At 46.8% G+C, this 24,768-nt stretch overlaps 1 protein-coding gene across 1 annotated transcript; it reads left to right on the top strand.

The window, feature by feature from the left end:
* Positions 1-589: 589 nt before the first annotated feature.
* On the top strand, positions 590-13,964 carry CD2 (CD2 molecule). The gene is made up of 5 exons (XM_071563846.1): positions 590-738; positions 3,487-3,783; positions 6,334-6,576; positions 9,710-9,829; positions 12,001-13,964. Exons 1-5 carry the CDS (start codon positions 678-680, stop codon positions 12,237-12,239), a joined length of 960 nt encoding a protein of 319 aa, XP_071419947.1. The 5' UTR covers positions 590-677; the 3' UTR covers positions 12,240-13,964.
* The last annotated feature ends 10,804 nt before the right edge of the window (positions 13,965-24,768 follow it).

The following is a 24,768-nucleotide window of genomic DNA, read 5'->3' as shown; positions in this document are numbered from 1 at the left end:
GAATCACAGAATTACAGCCTATTCTGAGTTGGAAGGGACCCACAAGGATCATCAAGTCCAACTCTTAAGTCAATGGCCCACATAGGGAACTGAACCCATGACCTTGTCATTATTACAGCCAAGTTTTAACCAACTGAGCTAAACTCAGGGTCAAAAAAGTGTGTCTTGTTTGTCCAACAGCCAGCAGACATCTGCTGCTCATGGAGGGTCCTGGGCTTGCTGTCCCCTTGCTGCTGCTGAGACTATGGGGGAGCAGAAGGATTCTGATCACTCCCCCACCCAAGAACTGAATCCATCCCCTTAGAATGGTGGCATGTGGATGCTGGAGCTGAACTTTTTGGGTGAGCATTGAAGAGGACAAGGGCCCAGCTGGCCCTCCAGCTGGGTGGACAAACCTCAGAGGCATCCCTGCATTTAATGTACATTTTCTTTGTTGCTTCACGTTGTCCCCATCCTGACAAAAACCCGCACTGAGAGGTATTTCTGCTGGGTGGTTTTTCTATGTCTATGCTAGAAACAAGAAGTGCTGGGGTGAGAGCTGGAGGAGGGGAGGGGAGGGGAGGAGGGCACAAGGGCTGTACTGATATGTCCCATGACTGCTCACAGCAGAAAATCCTCTCACCTGCCAGGAGCTTCTCATTAGACAAGGCAACACTGGATTTTTTTGGACCCTGAAAATGAACTTTAGGAGGATTTTCCTAGTCAAGTGCTTGCTGCTTTTATTGCCCAGTGTAAAATGTGAGTGTTTCTTATCCTTTTCTGCTTTTTCGGGCTAGCGTTAATATTGCAATTTAAACAATTTACAACTTGGTGGGCTGTTGCTGATAAGAAACCAGTTCCACTTTTCCAATGAGTGAAAACATCTGGGTTATTGCTATTATTATTTGATTTAATTTCCAGCCAGGGGGAGGGCAGGACCTGAGTTTTCTATCCCAGTTATAGTAATAAGCTGTAAAGAGTTTTAGTTTTAAGTTAATGAGCTTTAATTTGACACATGTATAATGAGAAATGTCAGCATGGAGTTTTCTTTCTGCCCTCAAGGTAGCTTGTACTACATTAGAGATCCTCTGTTCACTGTGCATTATTGCATGTAATTTCCTTTTCTTATCGAAGATGTGCAAAGCTTTTGAAAGTGCAATTTATGTTCTTCCATAAATATTAACAGAAGGAGTGATACATTTCAGTGTCTTCAGTGGAGTTGAAGTCAAAGACATGAAAGCGGCAAGCAAATACATATATCTTTTATAGTTTCCATATTATTGTTCTCATTATTTTTTAAAATATTAATCTAAAAACTTAATTAAGTGTTAACTCATAGGTTAGAGAAGCTTGTAAGAGATGAAGACAATACAAGCACACATAAATTTTCTTTTTCTCTGTTTCGTTCCACTGCAGATTGTACATATGGCTGTTTAATGCTTTGCTTTTCCTTCAGAACAAAATTAATAGATAAATCAGGATTTCTTTTTTTTATATACATGATATATAAAGCATGTTTCCCAGCAGAAATGATGACTATTCCCTTCAATGGAAAACTTGTTTCAAAGACTTCCTTCTCTAAAATCGCTACGGGAGCTTTTAACTCTTACTTGTGACTGCAAGTGAGCTTTAGGCACTCAGTTCTGATCTTTCTGCCCCTTGGAGCACATTTCAGTTGGCATTTTTAGCAGAAATGTTGTTTCATTGGCTAAACAGATTTTTAGTGTCATATGTGTGGGATACTCAGCTTTCCACTAGTGAGACTGTAGGGATCGGATAGATGTCTGGGTGGTCTGTTCATAGAGACGCCATTGAGTTATCTTTGAAAACTCAGATTACTTTTTTTCCTTCACTTTCAGAGAGGAACTGTAAGTAGTATTCGTTATGAAAAGAAATCCTATTACCAGCTCTAAGGACTTCTTCATGGCTGAGCAGTAACAAATAACAAAATTCAAATATTTGGATATAATCTGTAGTATCATCTATATTGGGCACAGCTGCTTTCAAGGCTGTTTAGTTGATTGCTTGACTTCAGGATATTTCATTAGATAAGTCAAATACTTTGTAGGAAAGACAATACTGAAAGAACAGCCTCTCTTCAGACTGAATTTAAGTGACTGTGCTCCGAAAGCATCCCAGCTTTAATGCTCTTGTTGCAGAGGCACTCTATTTTAGTTCCTTGATTATCTCTAATATTGTTAGTTTAATGAAATAGCCACTGAATTTCAATTCCCCCTCTGTGGTGCAGTTTATCATTATCCTAAATACCAGCAATAAAGGACTGTAATAAAAATATGCACATAGTTTTTTGTCTTTGTGGGGAAAAAGTGCTTAAAATATATAAAATTAGAGCAGAATCATCTCTTCCTGCTGATTGGCTTCATCCTGTAAATTGAGGAGGAATGAATATCAGAAAATGACAAATAAAATAAGCAGTTACCAGTGAGCTTATCCCACCTGACACTTGCATGCATGTTTCTCCCTTCTCCTGCAGATTTTTCACCTGTCTCAGGGGTGGGGGCAATACTTGAAATGACTTTTCAACAAACTTGGCACTCTGAAGTCCTGGCTCACCAGAAATGGGCCCTGCAAAGGCTGTCTGTGAAGCAGCCTGGAGGGGAGCGCGCAGGGAACTGGGGCATGGCCCAAGAGCACTTCATCCCCTCTGGTAGTAACATGACTGACTTTTAGTATCCTTGGTTCTCCTGAATATTCCCTTTGGCAACCCCATGCTTAAGTGCTGTCCAGTCCTGGTACCACCTTTAGGAAGCTCCTACTCCTAACTGTCCTGAAGAAGGGAGATCCCAGCAAAGGAGATCTGCAAAGAGAAAAGATGGTTTTTGGTCTTTGCTTATCTCATAATGTTTCCAACACAGGATGCAGGTAGCTGTTTGTTTCTCCCTGCCTTCCTTGCCCCATCGTGACCCTGTGCTAGAAAAATCAAGTGGATTTATTCCAGTGGGGCGGGGGGCCTGGGATGGATGAGGAGGGGGCACTGCAGTGGGTCTGTCTTCAGTTCAATGCCTTTTATTCACTCACTGCTTGACGTGGGCTACTATTATTATAATTATTGCTATCCCTGTTGTTGTTGAACTGATCCTGCTGTCCAGGGACACGACCAGTCTGCGTTCTTGCTGTTTGCAGTGATGGGCACTCTGGGTACCGCCACATGCCAAACACACCAAACAGACCTTATTTTCAGGAAGGGTTAATTTCAGCGTAAAATACATGGGCAGCCATGAATCTTGGCATCCAGAGTGACTCCAAGTAAGTCAGCCAGAGTATAAAGCTCAGCCTTTGAAAGCTGGACTCCGAGCTTCCTTGCCTCTCAGAATTAAATCAGATGCTGACATTTATCTAAAAATCAGTAATGCAGAGAGGCTCAGGCAAATTGGGGAGGGGGAGACACAAGAAATGACAACCTTTTGGGTGAGTGCTGTGGCTACTGAGCACAGCAGTGATGGCTGCTGGAAACCACTGATGGGTTGGTTGTGCTTCCTTCGACAGGCTCTGTCGTCAACCAGATTTACAAGGCAGTGAATGAGACAGCTTTTCTCAGCATTGCTGTTCCTGGGCACATATATGAAGCAAAGTGGAAGAAAGATGGAAAAAGGCTGGGTATGATCAAAAATAATGAAGTTAAGTACTATGTAAACAAGGATGAGTGCAGGTGTGCGATACTCCAAAATGGGACTCTACAAATACGTCATGTGGTGAAAGGGGACACTGGAAATTACACAGTGACTGTTCATGAGAAGGATGGAAAATTCAAGGCAGAAGAAGCAACACTGTTCTTTGTTCAGGGTGAGTTTTTGCCTTCCCCATGCCATTCCCACTGCAGCTGAGTAAGACTTGGCCATTTCCCCTCCCCCTCCCCTCCTGTAGCCTTTTCTACTCATTGCCCTTCTTTCTGATTTGGGGGTAGGGGGGCTTCTGTAAGATATACATTTCTCCTTCTGCCACTGACAGCAGTCTGCATCTCTTCTGCCTTCTCCCTGGCTTCTTTCTGGCTCCCCTGTTTGTCAGCCACCAGATTTCTACACGTGCCCGAGAAAGCAGCTGTGAGCATGTGAGCATTGAGAGCAGGATGAGTGTGGCCAGCCCTACTGCAGCACCACAAATGGTGCTGGGACCCTGGGCTGGCGTAGCACCCTGTGAGGAGGACTGAGCTCCCAGCAGCATCCTGCTTTCAGAATCCTCTGGTGAGGGCACAGCAGTCTACGTGAGGTGCAGCTGTGGTTGACACACTGTGGACTTCTGACACTTCTGTTGCCATTTTCTGGGCACTGAATTATGACTTTTGTTTTCTAGCTACTGGTCCAGCAAGTTGCATCTGCCAGCCACCCTAGAAGAGACCTCAGATTGCACTAAATGTCTGTATTTAGGCAGTGGAATCCCACTCCATTTTGGCTCTAACATAAAAAATAGCCAGCAACCTTCTCCCCTGAGATGCACCACAATAGCAGTTGAATTTGCAGCAGATGAAGACTCCTGCACCCTATCCTTGCATAGCTTAACACAACAAATATGAATATTGTGCTGTTCAAACTGCAGTTGAGCACACACCTGGAGATTTCAGCTGCATGGGTTCAAAGCATGAGGGCAGCCTCCATTCCTGTGCTGAATCTTGTCCTTGGAGATCAGAGCAGTAGCACCCTAAAGTTTTTTGGATGAATAGGGAAGATGGGGGATGTCTATTCTGCTCCTTTACAGCTGATGCCACCTCCCCAGACCTCTAAGCTGTAGGACAGCATGGGTTTTTTAACTAAAAAGAAGATAGTTTTGCTCTGTCCTTTTCCAGCTAGCATGCAAACCTTTGCCAGCCTCTTGGGTTTGTGGGCACCAGCTGGCACTACAGAAATTATGCCCTGATGAGGCAGCAAGGGTAGGTGGGATGGTTTTAGCAGGGTTTCTGTGCAATGTGAGGCTCTGCGTCTAATGGGCTGCTGAGCAGTGAGGGTGTCTCTTTATTTTGGGAACTACTGCTGCAAAGAGGTTCAGGAAGTCATCAGGGCCTGATGCTGTCTGCTCATTTTAAGCCACTGAACTGGCTTTGGGACATCCTTGCTTCAGGTTAAGGTTAATGTTTCAACCCAGCTGTGTGCTGCTTCATTTCCTCTGCTCTGCAGAGAGGTTGCCTTACCTCTATCATGCAGTTTTGTAAGTAAAGTCCTGTAGTAACTATCAGGCACTAAATAATTTCTCAGCCAGGTTACCCCTTTGTTACTAAGGCTGGACAAACGGTTGTTAAAAAAAATAGTTTCAATGATATCCTCACACAACTCCATCATGAGCACCTGAACTCTAAAGTGTTCATGCTGGGATGTCCCCCTGAATAACAGTTGCAGTTTGCAGAAGAGGAGTGGGCTTAACAAGCAAAGGGGTGGCTGCAGATGTCATGGTGTGAACCTGGACTGCATGTGCCACGAACAGCCCTTCCTGGCTTTAAAATTTATGATCTCTATAACTTCCACTGACTGTAACTAGAGGTAGCCCTGGGAGGTTTTTATTTACCTGGTCTAAAAGACAGACCCCGAGATCAGCTCAGTTGGTTAGAGCACAGTGCTAGTAATGCCAGGGTTGTGAGACTGATCCCTGTAGGGGCAATTCATTTACAAGTTGGGCTCATTGATCCTTGTTGTTCCCTTCCAAGTATGAATATCCTGTAAAATAATTTTTTCCCATTTGCTGTCCCTGCCAGTTACCCCTACTTAAGGGAAACCTCATAGGTTTTTCTGGTTTTCAGTGCCACCAGTGATAGAGAAATTGGAACCAAAATGTAACTGGTTGTTTGCAGGGTATAAGAAGAGACAGAAATCAGTTCTCTGTCATAACCTCCCTGAGAGCTGAGGTGTCTGGTTTGTGTTTTCCATTCTGGTTTGATGGGCTTTCATGCTGTGGCTGTTGTGCCAGCAGAGTGCTGTTGGTAGTACACAGACCATCGTAAGTAGTTTTTTTTCCTTCTTTAGAGAAAATCTCTCCCGATGGGCACAAGCAGAGCAAGGCCAACTTCATATGCACCAAAACACTGGAGCTAGAGGGGCTGTGGCTCTGAGTCCCTCCCATCCACCTTCTCCCTGGAAACCCAGATTTCTCCCTCCCCTGTGAGCCAGCCTGAGTCTGAAAGTAGTCCAGCTACAGTGGTGCAGCTCTGCTTTGCTGGGCCAAATATGTAGGCTACTGCACTGCATTTTCTTTATTGCCATGTTACTTCTGTAGTAGAGGTCTAATTTGCTCTTTGTTCTATTCTCTTTAGCTGGTTATTTGGGGTTAATTCTCTGTTCTGCTTAATAATGGAGGTTTTCAAAAGGAGAAACCATCTCAGATGTGCCTGTCCCTTCTCTTCTTTTTCAGACCCTGTCCCTCAGCCAATCCTCAATGGTGAGTGTGTGAATAAAACTGCATTTGTCAAGTGTGAAGTGAACCAGAAGGCTAAAGATGAAGCATTTATAATAGAACTGATTCAGCCTAATGAGAGAAAAATCCAAAATAACACATCAATGTTGGAATTGCAGACACGGCTTTCTGGGACATTCAGATGTGTTGTTAAGAACCAAGCCAGTGAAAAAATGGCTGAAAAAGTAATTAAGTGCTCAGGTAAGAGCTTTCTTTTGTCAGAATCTGCTAGGGTGATGCAGTTGCACATATCTGTAGGACTGATCCAGGTGCCAGAAGCATGGATGGCCCCAGGTACCCAGTGAGTCTAATGCCAACACAGTTATTGGGAGCTGATGCCAGGATGTGAGTCATGTTTTCTGCTTGGCATTCTCCAGCCTTGTGACATCTCTCCTCTCCCCATCCTGCAGCTGCCTGCCCCACTGCCAACCTTTTGGCATCCCTACTTCAGGGGCAGTGGGAAATGAGTTGGTTCATGCTCCTCCTCTTCTGTGGCCAGCAGCGTTTTCCCCCATGCTCAGTGAGGTTTTGGGGTTGCAGGAAGAGGGGGGTAGGTTCTTCTGGAGTCAAGAGCCTTGTGGGTGGTAATGAGGCCTCCAGGGGACACTGGAGTGCTGCTCCCACTCGAGGTGAAGTCTTCTGAGGGAAACTTCAGCCTCCCAGCAAGATCAGAGTGTCTCAGGGGTGGATAAATCTTAGAGGGGTTCTTGGTCATCCCATCATTTTCTTCCTTCCTTCCTTCCTTCCATCACTGCTGACTCTTCTAAAAGGTGCCAAAGGTACCCTAACAGAGTTTTTGGTGTCAGCTTCCTGGGAGACTTGAGTGGTGTCAACCATCACTAGTGGTAGACCAATGAAGTAAAGGAGAAAGCAGGGAAGTGGGATTGAAAGTGTTTTAATGACATACAACAGTCTGCAAAAGGCAGAAAGCACTTTCCTCTTCATTTTTATCCTCCTTTATTCCTTTAAAAGTAATGGTACTTCCCAAAGGTTGACTTCAGTCAAGCAGCCAAAGCCAAAGAATTATCTTTGGTAATACAGTATCAAACTACACAAACTATCACAACATAAATTAATAGCTTATTTTTGGAAAATATGGTCTAGGATCTTCTTGTATGCATATGAAGCCACAATATTGATTTCTGAGAATTTGCTTTTGATTTACATCCTCATAGTGGAGAAATCAGTTGTGTGTTTTTCCTCTCCATAATCATATCTGTGAAGGTGGTAGTTGCCTGATACATGTGGATGGGTGCTCTCACAAGGGGAATGAAATAAGTTGGTTGAACTCTTACAGCTTCACCGAGAAATCAGGAGGGAGTTATGGAGAATTTGGATAAGCTTTGGGGTTCCATGGCTCAAAGGTACCATGGTTTCTCTTACTCAGGTGAAGTGTGATCTTTCTATAGTTTTTCTTACTCAGCTGAAGTATCACCTTTCTAAGTCACAGGTGCAGCAAAAGAACTGAAGGAATTGCATTTATAATGGGCAGAGTCATGCTGAAAACTATTAAATAGGAAAAGAAGCCATTGTGTGATTCACCTCCAGTAAAAGTTTTGAAAGTTAAGGCACAAACAAAAGGAAAGGGTAGATCATGCTGGTATGGCACTGGATGGGGTGTTCAGTTCAATGTCCAGAATTTCAGTATGTAACTGGGGAAAAGTCCTTGAATCTTCGGGGCTTGGGTTCATCCCACCCAACCATAAGCACTTTGCTGGAGGCATTTTCTTGCTCTAGATTGCTGCTGGAGCCAGTGGAGGGTGGGGAGGCTTTTGAGAGCACCTCAGTATTTCCAATTTCCATCTATTTCTGCCACAGTGAATTTAGGGAAAGTCCAAACCTGAAGATCAGCCTATGGTGTAAGAAGGGAGGGAACAAGCCTTAAGGTATCTAGTGATCTAAGTGATCCAAAGTCTGCTGAGGCTGACTGAAGGGCAAAGAGCTGAGGGACAGGGTGGCCTCTGCTCCCCTGTGCAGCTCTTCCCTCCTGAGGGATCCTCCTGATGTCTAATACAGCAGAGAAAGGTGGATTTTGCTGCTGCATGAGCTGCCTGACCTGATGGACTGCACAGTGCTAGCATTGGGAAGCAGGGAGAGGGAGGTGGCATGGACTTTGGAGCCAGGTAGGAGAGTGTGCTCCTGGATTAGGTCTGTTTAAGGCAAGGCAAACTACCCGAATACTTTGTCTCAGTGAGGAAATGCTGGCAGAACCTGGCTGTGCCAGGGCACAAGCCAGGCAAGCACAGGCCTCTCTGCACTGCTGGTACAGGCAGACATGAGCCATCACCCAGATAATGGAGATTTCACTTCTCACCCTTGAAGAACACACTTCTTTCACAGGCGAGTTGGGTGGGAGAGTTTGCTTTTTCTCACATTATGAATAGAGAAATGAAAGGTTTGCCACACTGACCTTTAAGGTACAAATATAGCATTTCTCAGACACCAAAAAAACCTCTAAAGCCATATAGTGCTACTCTTCCTCCTCAAACTGAAAACCCCTCAAACCTTTCTGTGTGGTGACAGGAGCCTGCCAGATCCATAGCAGATTAAAAATCCCTCAGCTTGCAGTCAAACCTCTTTCCAACCCTGTTATCCTCTTTGAACACTTGGTCCTGTATTTAAGGCCAATCATCCTGAATTTTGATTTCTAGCAGGCAAGGCTTGCTTCAGTGGGCTTCAGCTCAGCTAACTTTTCATACAATTATGTGTGAATCTCCCTGGGCTCCTCTTACAGTCAGCTGGGAGAACCTGGCACAGAAAGGGCAAAATGCACCTCGGCAGCTCAAACAGGTGAGAAGAACCACATTACTGAGGGTACTCATCTTTTTTTCCCCACTGGAGCAGCCCAGGTTGATTGTGATCCTCATAGTGTAGACACCTGGGCTTTGTGTCATTGCTCCTTTGCCCTCTATGTCCATGCCCACTGAATAACCCTTCTAGTATTTTTTTTAAATTGTGTACAGCCAAAAATTGAAGAGGAAGTACCAAAATACTACAAAGCAAGCTAGTCTCAGTGTTTCCAGCTCAGTAGAAAGTACTTAAGAGGTTTATTTTTGTTAGATGTTGAGTACTGCCTGGATGCTCATTGCCCTTAAATGGGTCCATTGCTAGCAAGAACCGGGCATTTGTGGCAATTTAAATAAAATGAGCTGGCATACATGAATGCTCTGGTTTCAGTTTTCTGCAGAACTAGAATCCATTATGGAGCAATCAAAATTCTCCAGAAAAGGCATGCTCTGCCTTTGCAGTCAGTGGAAGAAAACATAGAATTCTAAGTAGACGTCGTGCAAGTTATTTCCTTCTATCTAACATCCTCTTTCATCCCCTTAACTAGGCAAGCTGGACCTTCGTCTCATCTTAATCACAGCAGGAGGTGCAGTTTTTTTTGTCATCCTTGGGATTTGGCTTACTTATTGTATCAGGAGGAAGAAAACAAACAAGTGTGAAGATGATGGTAAGTGTTTAAGGGGCTTTATGTCCCTATTCAGCCACCTAAAATCTTAGAGCTTCCCACTGAACAGCATCCCTGTGGTCAGGAGCATGCTCTCTGCCTTGGCATGAGCAATAACCTGGTTTTAGCATACAGTGAATCTGAGCAGATCAACTGGCATTGCCAGTCTCACTTTGATGTATGCTTTGAACAAAGAACTTCTTGTTCTCAAGCCCTTTCGTTTATTTGTGGGGTTAGAGTTGCTCCTCTAAAGCTTGGCCAAGGTCACCAATCAGGACCATCGATGGGGCTAGAATACACATTCAGATATCCTGTCAGAAGATTTTTTCTTTAAATTTATGTGGTATAAAATTCAGATCCTTAACATTATTAATAACATTCAGAAATAGTCTAGATAGTGAGCAGGGGCAAGAAGGGCTATGTGTTTCCTCAGGTATCTCACAGAACTTGTCCTCTCTACAAAACAATGTCCTTGGAGGCCTGTCAACACTGGAGGTCCAACTTGGGGCACTTGTAAAGATTTGAAGTGTTCAGAGTGTGCAGAGGTCTCATCTGTTGTCCAAAATTCATCCCTCTTTAAGACCATAACAGAGTCTTCTCTGAGAGTGGGCTCTCAGATTTGACAGAGAGGTTGTTTTGAATTACATACAGTCTGGGAACTTCTGTAGTTTGGGTGGAGAGAGGACACTGAGCTCAAGAAGAGTTGTGTGGCCTAACCGGAAAGGGAGGCTAAAACAGGAGTGAGGCTGCCCTGGTAGAGACTGTTTGAAGGCTTTTTTTTCTGAGTCCTTCCCTCACACACTGTGTCAGGCTTCCTGTGTGCTCTCAAAAACAGCTAGTCTGTGTCAGTCAGTTCTTGAGTTACAAAATGGGAGTAGAAGGTGCTTTATACTCCACAGCAGTCTTTGTCAAGATAGAGAGGGCAATACCTGAAGGAAACCTCAGCTGACATGTCAAAGATGCCAGTGGTCAGGCTGGCAGGGGTGAGCATGATGAGTCCCATGGCCAAGGTGAGAGCAACCTCACTGCACCTGAGAGTGGGTAACTCGCCATGGCCCTCCTGATTTCCCTAAAGTTATGACTATGAAGAACAAGCATTTTCCCTGTTTTCTGGGAGAGCTCACAGCAGTGCAACCATGAGATATAGTCTCAGAACAGAAGGTTTGCCATACCTTGTGAGCACAATGCTGGTGTGAGCACAGCCATCTGAGTGTTATTTTATATTATAGCTGGTCTCATTTGAGTGGTATAAGTTACTCCCTCAACTGCAGTGACACCATATGCTCAATTCTTGGGTCTGGATTCAGCAAAAATAAGAAAACAAGTCTGGGAAAATAAGAACTAATGTGAAGGGGCGACTAGCCTCTTTGAAGCAGTCTGGTGTGTGCCTACAGCCAACTCAGTGTCCCATGAGGTAAATCCCTCAATCCTTAAATTAAGCTGAGTGACATTTCAGAAATGATGCCTCAGTGATCAGGAGTCAGCTAGCAGGAATTTATGCCTTCTATATGTGAAAAATTAATGCTGGCAAAAGGGATCTCTGGCTTCCAGGTGTCTGGAGATCCCAGCATGGAGAATGGCAGGGCAGAGTGCTTTGATCTTGCTGTCTGGGGTTACATCTCACTTTCCCTTCAGCAGCCTTCAAAAGAGAGCAGAGCAGCTCAGGCTGCCAGTGACCACTGGGGACTCCCTCACAAAGTTGTTTCCCTCAACAAACAAGGCAGAACTGCCCCAAATGCTCCAGGTACCTTCATCTCAGCCAGGCAGACAAAGAAAGCTTCTACGCTTGCCTGCGATGTGCAGGCAGAGGTGATTTTTTTGTTGTTGTTTTTCACTGGGATAGCAGGAATCATAGAATCAATTGGATTGGAAGAGACCTCCGAGATCATCAAGTCCAACCCTTAATCCAACCCCACTTTGATTACTAGATCACGGCACTCAGTGCCACGTCCAGTCTCACCTTAAAAACCTCCAGGGATGGTGAATCCACCACCTCCCTGGGCAGCCCATTCCAATACCTGACCACCCTCTCTGTAAAGAACTCCTTCCCGAACACCTGAGAGCACCAGGTTAAGACCAATATTTGGCTTTCCCTTGCTTGGGCCAAGCATATTTCTCTGGCTGTCCGACCCTTTTGGCTTATGCCTGACTGTGGGATGCTTCTGTCGTTGCAGATGAGGAGCGGATGATGCAGGCGCTGCCGCCGGAGCGGGAGAAGGCGGTGCGGGAGCTGCCCCCGACGCCGTGCGCTCCCACCCCGAGGCAGCTGCGGGTGCAGCAGAGGCCGCTGCCCCAGCCCCAGGGGCAGCAGCGACCGCTGCCTCAGCCTCAAGGGCAGCAGCAGGCACAGCCCCCGCGGCCCCGGCCCCGCACTCAGCCCCGGACTCCACCCCATCCAAAAGAACGGCCTTAAACATGCATCCCTGGAGGAGGGATGCCCGTCTCTCTGCTCCGCCGTTCACTGGGAAAAGGAAGTTTCCAAAACTCAGGAACTTCTCCTGCCCAGCCTTGCATAATGCTCAGCTATGAAACGACAGCTTTTGTTGCAGAAAATTAGAGAGAGCATCAAATGGAGATGAAGAGACTCGATGGAGGAGATTCAAGGTGATGGGCATTCATCCCTGTGGCCATTTTTCTTCATGTATCTCCATGTTAGGGTATGGAGCACTGAGCCTTGAAACCTGTGTCTTTCTGTGGTTCACTTGTTTTTACTGCACTTTGTTGTCTTCATGCTTTTTTGGATGGTTTATATCAAGATGAAGCAAAAGCTCTAGTGAGACAAAATGGACCTATGGATTTAAGGGGTTTGTCATGTGTATTTCTACTGCCTCTCACTAGGACAGCTCTCTGGCTTCAGCATCAAATACAACTATAAGACCTCCTGGACCAAAAAATAGTTGTGTGCAATTAAATGCTTGTCTGAAGTTGAAAGAATCAGTGTCATCTAATGCAGAGAAGAAAATACTGAAGGGACACGTAAGAGCCTTGAAGAACCTGTGGGGGAAAAACAAAAGTGTGAAAGGAATAAGCTTTTCCCTTTCTCCACTGTGTTTAGAACAAGAACCACGGGCTTAAATTCCAGCAAGGGAGAGTAAAGTCAGGATTTTTTCTTTTCTAGATGAAACACTGAAATAGGTTTCTGGAAGAGGATCTCCAGCACTGGGGGTTTCAAAGGGTGGATGAGACAACTGTCTGTGAGGCATCCTCATCCTGCTGAGGGCCAGGGGAACATACTACATGGCCTCTCCAAGCACTTCAGCTCAGTTTTCTCTGACTTGTTGGCAAATAAAAAACCCCTTTATTCTCAGCATAAGACTGTTTAGCTATTGATTGGCTCATGAAATAAGCATTATAAGCTGCCAAGCACTCTGATCACTAGTGGCATTGACTGAATGTCATGGCTTTCTATCATAGGGCCTTCTGCTCAGGGTGAAGAGACTGTATCTCTTGATTTTGCTGGTAAACACCTTACATATAACAAGGTGATGATAGAGAACTTCTGAGAGATCTCCTTCTCAAAGGGAGAAGTTGATCTGCAGTGACCGTACCTGCATCACCCTCCATGTGCTGGACACTGCTCACTCCTCTGCTCCTTGAAGATGTTCATAAATTTCCTCTACAGCTGAGAAGCCAAGAGAGAACAGGGTTTTTTTTAGAGCAATGATTGAATGGGTACAGTGGCCCATCTGGTGTAAGAGGCAGGGCAGGTGAGGGAGGAGAGAGCTGGGAGAGACATAGACCATGAGACATCCAGCTAGCATGTTGGTGTCAGGCAGAAGAACACATAATACCTCTTTCAGGCTTGACTATCCTACATGTGCCAGTGGAGATAAACCAACCTTCCTTTGTTTCTCTTCAGAAATCTGACTATTTTTGTCTTCTGGTCAAAGGGCATGGAAGTAACTTGTTAGGAGAAGGAGATCTCTGCCTCCTCCAGAGCTCAGTCACTTCTCTTGAACTCCAACAGCAGGCAGAGCCCTGAAAGTGTTACTTGCTCTCACCGTAGCTTTCTTCAGCTTGTTTTAGGACTTTCACTATTTAAAGTTGCATTTGGTAAACATTTTATGGTTTATTTTGTAACATACCATACGCTGTGTCTCTGTAGTGAATGAATAAAGAAAAGACTGGGTGGAGAGGACCTTAGCTCACACCTGTGCTGGTACTTTAGTATCTGTAATCTCGTTTTGATACAAAGGAGGCAACAAAACCGTTTTGGTCCTGAGCCACAGAAGCATGGTGGCAGGAGGTTCACACCATCCCTGGGAGGCATTGGCTGCCACTGGAGTGTGGGGAGATCGAGAATTCAGGTTGGTGTGGGTGAGCTCAGTTGCTGCGGCAGCTCTGCCTGTCCTGTGTGGCTGGAGCATTATTGGTGCTGAGCTGGGACTGCTCTGTGGTTACAAGGAGGATGGGTTCTTCCTGGGAGTAAGGGAAGGTTTCTGGGAAAGAAGGAGGGCTCCTCCTGAGACCTCTTGCCACTGATTAGTGTGCTGTGTGACTTGGGCTTAGCAGGAATGCTTTGGAGCTGCTACTTATACATAGCTGAAGCCTCATGGAGCTTCTGTTATGCCTCAGAGAGATGCTCCCAGGTTCTTCATCTGCTGCTGCCTCGGGCTGGTGCTGGTGGGGTGACACTTTGTCTTAGTTTGAGGAAAAAAACAAAACGTTTACCAAAAAGCAGAGGAGAGGATTCCTCCACAATTATCATGTCACTCTTTATTAAATTTAAGAAAAAGGAACTTTAATTAGAAAATGAATATAAGAAGGATAACTGTTCCAATTACTATATATATCTACATATATATGTAGATATAAGTGTAAACACACCAGAGCAAACTACTCCCCCAGCACCAAAAGTAAAAAAACAAAAGAGAAGAACCCTCAGATTGTAGGTTCCTCCTGGAGCAGTTATATTTATGGACAGTGTCAATGTCACACCTCAGCTGGCTGCGAGGCAAATTCTCAGCCTTTTCTCAGCAAGGTAGAGACAAGGGGTGAGCACTCACATGGACTCTCTCTCTTTCTCCTTGTCCTTTGTCCCAAACGAAGAAGGAAAAGCTGAGAGTGGAGGGATGGTGATAGTTCCCAGGAAGGAAAGGTCTGCAGTGTGTCCCAAAAGCAGCTCTGACTCCTCTCTCTCGGGTCGCGGCTGTGGCGGGGCGGGCGGCTGTGACCCTGTGGGCAATGGTGAAGCCGAGGTGGTGACTGGGCTCGCAAGGCCGAACCAGGAGAACAACAGTGGCAGGAAAAAACCCAGCTCAAAAAACAGCAGCAGCGCTGAACAGGAGAACGGCTTCTCTCTGACAGCAACACACACAACTGCAGCATTCAGCCAGAGCTGTGGATGTCCCCCAAAACCAAAAGAGACACTGCAAACCCGTTCCCTGCCACACCTTCTCCCAGTCTGCCCCCCACCCAAAACGATCAAGCAGGAATTGGTAGCAGTTGACTACTTCTTTTGTTAACTAATGGAATGAGGAATTAGTGGCAGGGAGAGAATTTTTCCTTTAACATCCCAAAACTACAACACACTTGCAGGGGAGCACCAGTGCGCGTGTGTGAGGTGATGCCAGGGTGACACTGGCCTGGCACAAAGTTGTGCTGTATCTTCCAGCAAGGAAGTGCAGCACAAAGCTAAGTCATGCCCAGGATGGGAATGGGAGGCAAGAAGCTTTTCCGCTGTTAATCTGAAACTGGGTCTAAACCTGCCCTCAAGACTGTGCTTGAGACAAGTCTGTGAACAGTGGAAACCTCTGTTGTCTCAGCTTAAGACACATGAGGGCTGAGCACACCCAAAAGCTGCCCTTCTGGCCACCTTCTAAGGGGCACCCTTAGAACAGGGCAGGCCAGAGGCCATAGCCATGGGCAAGAGTGAAGTGTGAGGGTGTGTGTTTTTTTAATACTGCCCTCCACCCAGTTGCTGTAACCAGCCTCAGACAACTCACTGAGAACTCTTCTGGGTTACAGGACTTTGTTCAGCAAAATGTTTCCATCTTATATGCCAAGAGGCTCAAAGCTAAATAAAAAAAGAGCTGAATTTAGCCCTATTGGGTGGATTTACACCAAAACACAGCCCTTGTCAGGCAGACAAGAAAATACCACAAGCACAGAGTATGCCTGTGCAATGGAAAACTCACCAGGACAATACTTGTTTGTGATTGACAACTTTTTCTTTGATAGCCACCATTGTTTTTGTGATGTCTTATATTTGTTTCTGATGTGCTGCAATGGATGATACTTTTGCAGTATGTGAGTCCTACTTGATGCCTTCTTGATAAATCAGGATTTTTTCTCAATGTGTGCCATGGAGCATTCAAATCTTGGGCTTTCATCCTATAGAGGATGTTTCAGTTCTGGAAAATGAACTGACATTGGGACCTGAGAAATAATGGGAAGTGCTTGGCTCTGGTGGTGCTCGCTGTAACATTTCTTGCTTCTTCTTTTGTAGATGAATCTACCAGTAAGTCACATGAGGTGAAGTGTTTTTTCCCATTCTTCTTAAGGGGAATGAGATGAGATTAGATGACTGATGTGGTGGGCTTGTCCTTGTCCGTGTGCTGCCTCATCCTCCCTGTTCAGAGATGCAGTTCATTAGCAGGGGGTAGTTTTGCCTGGTGGTTTGCTGCAGAGCCAGTGCTGAAGGAATGGGAGGGAAGTGCAGCCCTGTGATCAAAGTGGATCTGTAGTTGTGCTGAGGTCCTGTAGTGCTTGCCAGATGACCAGACTGAGTAGGCACACAAAAGAGCAATGGTTGGTTCTGTAGAAGATGCAAATCTATTCCAGTCCAGCAGCACTTGCTGCCCAAACTTGGCCTTTCTAGTAAAGTAGACGAGACCTGCTTTGTATGTCAGTTGGACATTAGCCTGTCCATAGGGAGGTTTTCTGTCTTCTGGCACAGGCAGTGCTGGAGCCAGATAGATAATTTTATTTCTAAAATAAAACTCTGAGCCTGTAAAAGGTCAAGTAGGAAACCATGGCTAGTACAAATGTCTTTCTTGAGGTGTTTGCTGAAATGATGCAATGGAGAAAAGACACTGATTTTGTCCTTATTTTGCAACAGATATTCAGGGGCTGATGTGGAGATAAACCCCAGGTGGGACTGTGTTGTCCATCAGCTCCCTTCTCCATTCTGCCAGATGGTATAATCTCAGTCATGCTGAAGTCTTGCAAAGGCTTGGAGGTACTGGGTTTGTCTTTCAAACCATAGTCCCCCATGGGGTGTGCTATGGGCGGCAGGCAGGAGCAGAGCTCAGCCGGGAGGGCAAGGTGCTCCACCAGCATTCCTGGCAGGAACCTGCCATGGAGGGAGCAGCCTGGCATGGCTGTCACCCCCTGCTCCCCAGACTGGCTGATGGTCTCCCTGAGGAACTGAGGGTCTTGTTCATGTGCGGCAACTGATAATGTAAGAGTTCTGGCCTCAGACTTTTGGCTAAGATTAGTTTGTAGTTGTTATCAAACTTGTGAAATATCCCTGCTGGGTGATCCTATGTAATGCTGTGGGAATAGAAATAACAGTTAAGGAGAGCAGAGTTAGAGGCCCTGCGCCAATAAAGTGGCCTCCTAGTCTCCTCTTCCACCCTCATTTCAGAGGAGGAATGCCAAACTCAACCTAGTCCTCACTCTCTCCCCCAACAAAGTGTGGAGCCGCTCTCTCCCGAGAACATCAGGGATCCAGCAGAAGAAGCTTTCCCAAAGGCTGTGGCAGAGCAGCATGACATGGCTGCTGCTCCCCTAGACCTTCTGGTAGAACTGGGAAGGTACAAAGGGGAGCTGCGGAGAGAAAAGAGCAGGCACACAAGGAGCTATGTCATGTCACAGTAAGTGGGGCACCTACCAGCTCCTGTCCAGGGGTTCCAAGCTGGGATTTAAAGGCAGAGGAGGAGGGCAGGGATCAGCTGAGCTGCCCTGATGAATAAGTCAGGCTCTGTGCACACTGGACAACAGGGCAGGAGGAGAGGGATGGGCAGGCACAGAAATGGTTGCTTGAGATGAGCTGGATGACCAGGAAGTAGGATTTGAGTCATATAACTTTATCACACTTGCAGTCCTGGGTTGTGGTTTCTCTTTCCATGAGACTTCTCATCTGAACTGTGATTTACCCTTTGGGTAAGGGCATGCATTGCATGCCTCACTGAGCCTCCTGCTTCCCCCTCCTTTTTTAATCTGAGGACCAGCTGCCTTGTTCTCACCTCCTGTTACACCTCTCCAGGCAGCACTGCTGCAGTATTACTGTCTGTTCTACCTTTCCTTTCCTACAAAACACCCACTCTGTGCAGTTTATTTTTCCTCTTTGAACGACACCTCAGGACTCCACCTATGCACATGTCGACCTTAGGGAGGAGAGGGGACTTCCAAGGTGCCCTCATGGCTTCAAAGTATGATCACAATCATGCCTTGAGATCATGCCTACCCCAACGAGCCCTGCTGCAGGTTGCTTTGCTGTTGGCAGCCTTTGCCAGTGCTGCCAGGAGTGATCCCTGGCTCTGAAAGGATTGAAGAGTGGTACACCTCTTTGCTGCCTTCTGCCATGGGGAGTGCACAGCTGATGCCAACTCCCCCTGCTCTGTGCCCCATCAGCCCAGAGCCCACAGTGCCTGCAGGCCCTGCTCTCACTCCCTGGCTGCCAGTTGACAAATGCAGAGGGAAGGAGAAGGCAAAGATTAGGGCAGACAAATGACTGAGGTGACATTTGATCCTGCCCACCTGGCTGTCAGCAGCACTGACCTCAGTAAGGCACCAGTGCCTCAGCTGCCTTTGTTATGGGTGATATTGTTCGACAGTTTTCTGCCTTCGGTGCATCTGAAACAAAGTTTTGAGATAACAGGAAGAGATAACCCCACAACAGAGATGCTCATTGGTTGCATTTCCCACACGCTTTCTATGCCCACACAATAACAGCAGGCAAGTGTGTTGGGCTGCTGCCTGGCCTCCCACACAAATACCTGCTTTCCTTTCCAGCTCTTTTGTGTGGCATGGGGCAGGTGGGCGAGCCTGACACAAAGCAGATGAGTGTGAGTACAGATGTGCTTGGAATGGTCACTGTAAACCCCTGGAGAGGCACAGCTCTGAAACAGACCTGCCTGCAGGCATCTCAAAACAGCATTTCTGTGCTTGGCATTCCCTGGCTGAACACCAGTGAAATGGGGATAGGTGGTAAGGCCAGCCCTTGGAAAGCGACAGGATGAAATGTCCAGGACTGATGCTGTTAGGAACTGGAGTCTGCCTCTTTAAAGTCAAGGTGAGCTTTCCCATGAAAAGTTCCTGTGTAAGGGTGCCCTGGTCTTCAGTTTTTCTTTCATGAAACATGCATGCACCTCATGTACTTCCATGATGGGCTCTTCCCAAAGCCTGCTTCAGTCCCCTCCCCCTTTTTGCTGGGTGCCCCAGAGCCTCCCTGTGTTTATTGGCAGGTTTTCTGGAGGATCCTGCTGGGCAGAAACTCAGTAAGCTCCCTTCCTAGAAAGAAACTCCATGCCAGGGAACTGAGGGCTTTCCCCGCTCTGTTCCTGCTCCTGGTCCCTCATCTCACAATGATAGTGTGTCCTGTCTGTCCCTCAGTGGCTCACTCTGCCCTAAGCACTTGGGCAGATGGCAAACCTGGGAGAGCAAGGGCAGTCTGTAAGATTGGGATGCTCCTGTGATGCTCCTGTTCATATTCCTGCTGGAAGTGGGATCCTGATTTCTCCACTTGTATGAGAAGGGAATACTTGTGGGTATTGGTTTATGCTGGCACTGCTGTTTTATTCCATCTCTGCTTTCCTGAAGGTTTTACAGCTGTTAAAGGCACCACCTGAGGGAGCTGTGTCTCTGAGAATGGCTGTACAATGCCAGGCTGCATGAATGGCAGGGGGGACTGCAAGGCCCGTGTGCTGCAGAAACAGCACTGGGATAGCCAAGGCTTCCATTTTAATTGGCTTCAGTGATTTCAGTAGCCAGGACCACTGTAAGTGAATGAGGATGTGGATCCTACTGTAAGGGAAGTGCCTGTACCTCAACCCTAACGCTCAGCCAGCAAAACCTCTGACACCCTTTTGCTGACCTTACAGTTTCTATAGACTGTCTTTTTCTTTCAGACATCTATAAAAAGACAAGCTTAGCCTAAAGCTAGCCACTGCTAAGGAGGAACTGAGTAACACTGAGTATTTCAAAAAGCACTGTCAGGATGGAAACTTGTCTGCAGAGCATTTAGACCCTGTAATGGAAATGAAATACTAAGTATTGGAGGAGTTGCTAGGAATCCAGGGTTTTCCAAAGGAAGTCTTTTAAATAAGGAAAAAGGGGTGGAAACAAATGGTGTCCCCACCCCCTTCATTTAACAGACCTCATCTTGCCTAGGAATTTAGGCCACATGTGGGCTGCCTAGTCTGATGCTGCTGAGAACAGCAAATATGTCCCTGATTGTTGCTGCCAAACTACACTCTCTTATCAGCTTAATTCTTGTCCATCCCACCCCTCTTCCTTGGCATCCATGTACCACAGGTACAGCTAACCTGGGGTATGTTCTAGGGGGAAGAAGCTGGATAAATATGTCTCTGAATATCAAATGTTACACGCAGTAGACCTCTCTGTTAATGTTGGGAACATCACATCAGGAAAACTGGATTTCCCTGACATCAGAAAACCACCCAACTGCAACTCTGAAGAGCCACAGGTGCCAGGGTTAGAGGGGATGTCAACATGTGGGGAGAGGCAACTGTAGAAGAGGTAGCTGTGAATCTCCTTTGTCTCAAAGCATCTGTGCTAGAGGAGAACATCTGTGACAGGGCACCTTAGGCAAATGCAGGCGTGATGTCTTATCTAGAGATGAAAAAGTGCACCACTACTGGCAGGCACCAAAGCAGCTGTCTCAACTGACTCAACATATGTACATACATGTTAAGCAGCGAGAACTGCTGGTCCTCTCCCTCTCCTGGAGTTTTAAAGGGCATGAGCTGCTGAACGTCGCATAGGAAATAGTACAGAAGAATGGCTTACAGGCCTAGATTGACCAGAAGGGAAGCAAAAGCTCTGCTTCTACAAGGCATAAAGGGAAGATGCCTCACCCTTTTGGAAAAAAACCCTGCTGTGGGAAGGTGAGATGAAAGTAATTACATAGATGATAGTTCACTGTGGGACAGGTGAGGCTTAGCTCAGCTGTGCAGACTGCACTGCAGGCACCAACCCTCTGTGGGCTGAGTCCTGGAATGGGCTCAGCTGTCTGGGCCTGGCACACTTGGCTCATCTCCAGTGTTGGGATGGCTGTTCTGCACCTTCTCCCAGCAACAAGTGTCATGTGAGCACATGAAGAGCGGGTGGATGGTCTCATGGGGCAGTAGTGTCTTGGAAGCAGGAACTTGTCTGCAGACAGTGTGGCACCCAGCCAGGAACCCTGGCCAAGGACGTCTGTCATGGGTCTCTTGCCAGTTTTGGCAAGATGGACACCTTGCCACCACCGCTTCAGGATCAGCCTTTTGGTCAGGCCTGGGCCTGGACAAATGCCTACCTAAAACACACCACTGAAGACATTCCCTTAAATGAATTGTATGCATGAAGCATGGGAATTTTGTGCAGTGCCTGTTTAACACCCAGAGCTGTCCTTTTCCAGTGGTCCTGGGCTAAAGTCTCAACCCTAGGTGGTGAACAGTGTGGCTGGAGGAGGGGACACAAAGCCAGGCTCATGCTCAAGGGGCAGCTAGACCATTGCTGCTCAGGGAACTGAAGGCTTCTTGGACTCACTGGAGAAAGGACATTTGTGGACTGGCCATACAGTGAAGACAAGAGTTTAGGGATGCAGAATGCAGCACCTGGTAGCCAGATTTTTATGCACACCTGTGTTGGGGTCCCCTTATCCTGCGTAAGGGGGCAGCATGAATGACGGTCAGAAGAGCTCAGGCACAGCAGGCATCAGAAGGCTTGATCAGAAGGCTTACAAGACTTTAGTAACATCAACAACTTTTATACCCTCTTATATCTAACATGTCATGAGATTATTGGTTAACCAATTCACCTCACATTCACCAAAGCACCTCATTGGTCACAAGACACCACACACTCTACAGGTAGCTCTCTTTTCTTTAAGGGTGCATTCCAAACTGCTTTCCTTCAGGGATACACACACTGTCATCGCCCCCCCCGCCCCCATCTGTAGGTAGGGAAGGCAGTTTACAACACAGAACTATCTAACAACGCCTGTGCAATGCCCTGTCCTGGAAGATTTGGCCCAAATGCTTTGTTCATCTGGACTATCAGCCATATCCAGGGGCAAGGAGAGGAGGCAGCAGGTGTCCTGCCTGCAGCAGCCTGCTTGGGGTTGGTGTGAGCACAGGGTGCACAAAAACATGTTGGTGCTGTCATCTAGTGGGACCACATGAGCACAGCTCAGCCATGGCTCTATGCCCTTCCTCCCATGCCTTTTACTCCTCCCTTGCACTAATTTACATCCCGACTAATAGGCCTGGGAGTATTTGGAGGCCATAAAGCATTTCCCTAGAATAGGTAGTGGAAAAGCTGTTATTGTTACAGGCTTCATACAGAGTTTATGTCAGGCTTTTTATCGCAGGCCAGGCTTGGAGGGAGCTCACCCAAACTTGTGAACTCAGATGACCCTCACGAACTTTCCCCCAACAGTGTATTTTGTGACTGTAGAGGGGATCAGCCCAATGCACAGGGAGAAAAATGGTTAACTGCCCATCTAATTTAGACCTTGTTTTTCCCCCAAGGAGATATGAGTGGTCAATATGAGAAACTGGTGTTGACCACTAGTATCAAGCCTCTTGATTTCTGTTATTTGTATTTGAAACACAACATGAGCTGCTCTTTGCTGTTTGTGATCATCACTACAATCAGGTTCAGCTTTTAGTTCCTCTTGCAGCTGCTCAGATGTGTCCTATCACTTCCACAACACACGTCAAGTCTCCCAGTCTGCTGTCAGAGTGTGCATTGAGGAAACTTGTTTTCTGAAAGACAAAACTGGTGTTGGACACTCAGCATTTGGGATCTGTTTCAAGGCTGAGTGGCAACAGAAGGGCAGAGGTGGGAGTAGGGCCTTGCAGCATATCTTAGGTCTTTCCCAGCCTCTAATGGCTTTGTTCTGCATGTGCCCCCTTGTCCTGACACAGCAGAAGGAGTGCTGGAACATCTGATATTGCTAATTCTGGTGGAGGAACTGGAAAGGGAACTCCAGACAGGCAGGAGGCAACAAGGAACTGAAAGCACTCTCCAAAATGAGCAGCACTTGTTTTAAAGACGCAGGCATTTCTTAACACTATTTTAAATAGAACCATACAACAATCCACATGCTGTTCTTCTCTACCCTTCCTTCTTACCCATCTCCTAGTCTTTTTTGGGCATTGCACTGACTTGTGGGTTACATCTGCCTAAATACAGTCAAATGTTTAGTTTCTAAAGGGCTCCTAATTTAGTCCTCTTATTCTGTTCTGCTATGTAAATCACTCCCTGTCCCTTTGTTCCAGCCTATGGTGTCAACTATGGTGGCTACAGAAATTCAGTGGTGCCAACTGATGGTGAGTAGAGGAAGGTCCTGGTGAGATTCTCTTTCTACACATGGGGATGATGTAGGGGTTAGGAAGAAAAAAAAAGCCCCAAATACATTTAGAATCATAGAATCATTTAGGTTGGGAAAGACCTCTAAGATCATGGAGTACAACCACAAATCCACCACTTAATTATGTCCCTAAATGCCACATTTTCACATCTTTTAAATACCTCCAGGGATGGTGACTCCACCACTTCCCTGGGCATCCTATTCCATTGCCTGACCATCCTTTTGGTGAAGAAATTTTGCCCGTTATCCAATCTAAACCTCCTCTGGCACAACTTGAGGCCAGTTCTCTGGTCCTCTCACTTGTTACCTGGGGAGAAGAGGCCAAACCCCCACATGGCTATGACCTCCTTTCAGGTAGTTGTAAAGTCACCCCTGAGCATCCTTTTCTCCAGTCTGAGACTTTTCAGCTCCCTCAGATGCTTCTCATCAAACTTGTGCTCCAGACCCTCCCCCAGCTCCACTGCTCTTCTCTGGACATGCTGCAGCACCTTAATGTCTTTCTTGAAGTGAGGGCCCCAAAACTGAACACAGGATTCGAGGTGCGACCTCACCGGTGCTGAGGATTTGCTCACAACAGGCTATTTTTAGTGACAGCTGTCCAAAAGTGGCCGTGCCCCGAGGGGAGCCGGGACAGAGACAGAAGCACCGTATCGGAGCCCGGAGGGCACCACCAGCCCTATCTGCCCCTCTCGGCCTCCAGCACCCCTTTTCATCCCTCCAGCCACCCGGGAGGTGCCAGACACCCGGAGCCGGGATGCTCCGGGTGCTCCGAGCCGTGTCGGCTGCGGGCGGAGCGGTCCCGAGGAGAAACTCCCGCAAAGCCAGAAGAGGGCACCTGGAAACAACTGTTCTGTGGACGGCTGTGTCTCTTTCTGTTGTGGGGCTCTTCCCTGTTTTCTTTTCTCTCTCTCTCTCTCTTTTTTTTTCCCCTCCACGAACCGTGGATGCCGTTTTCATCTTCCTGGGAATTCGTAGCTTTGTGCCATGAAAGGAGAGCACAAAGCCCCGCTCGATGTGCGGGCAGCAGTGGACTGCGCCTCTCCCGCCTGCATCCCGCCGCTCCTCCTCTCCCCTCTTGCCCCAAATTCTCTCCTTACTCCACACACACACACATGTGCGCCCCCAGTAATGTGCTCATCCATAAAACACACGGGCACATGCAAGTGTGTTGTTACCATGCAGCAATTCAGAGGCCAAAACCCTACCTGGGTTTTTTTTTTCCTTTCCTGAAAATCTTCCCAAAACATGCAGATTTCAGTAAAACAGCACCTGTGTTCAAACCACAATAGGGCTTGGAGGAAGGAGAAAAACACCCCACCCAAGCAAGCAAGAACATCAACAGAAAGCAGTGCTGGGCTTGGATGTGTTTTTGAGACACCACTATAGCCTGTCCCTCTTT

The sequence above is a fragment of the Pithys albifrons genome, chromosome 1 (assembly GCF_047495875.1).
Source record: "Pithys albifrons albifrons isolate INPA30051 chromosome 1, PitAlb_v1, whole genome shotgun sequence".
Classification (NCBI taxonomy): Eukaryota; Metazoa; Chordata; class Aves; order Passeriformes; family Thamnophilidae; genus Pithys; species Pithys albifrons.
This window is presented reverse-complemented; position numbering and strand designations above follow the sequence as displayed.

Bases quoted from the DNA above. Each gene is read 5' to 3' on its own strand.
- CD2 (XM_071563846.1), top strand. From the start codon at position 678: ATGAACTTTAGGAGGATTTTCCTAGTCAAGTGCTTGCTGCTTTTATTG. The intron at 739-3,486 runs GTGAGTGTTTCT...TTCCTTCGACAG, and splicing joins TTTATTGCCCAGTGTAAAAT to GCTCTGTCGTCAACCAGATT. The intron at 6,577-9,709 runs GTAAGAGCTTTC...CCCCTTAACTAG, and splicing joins AAAAGTAATTAAGTGCTCAG to GCAAGCTGGACCTTCGTCTC.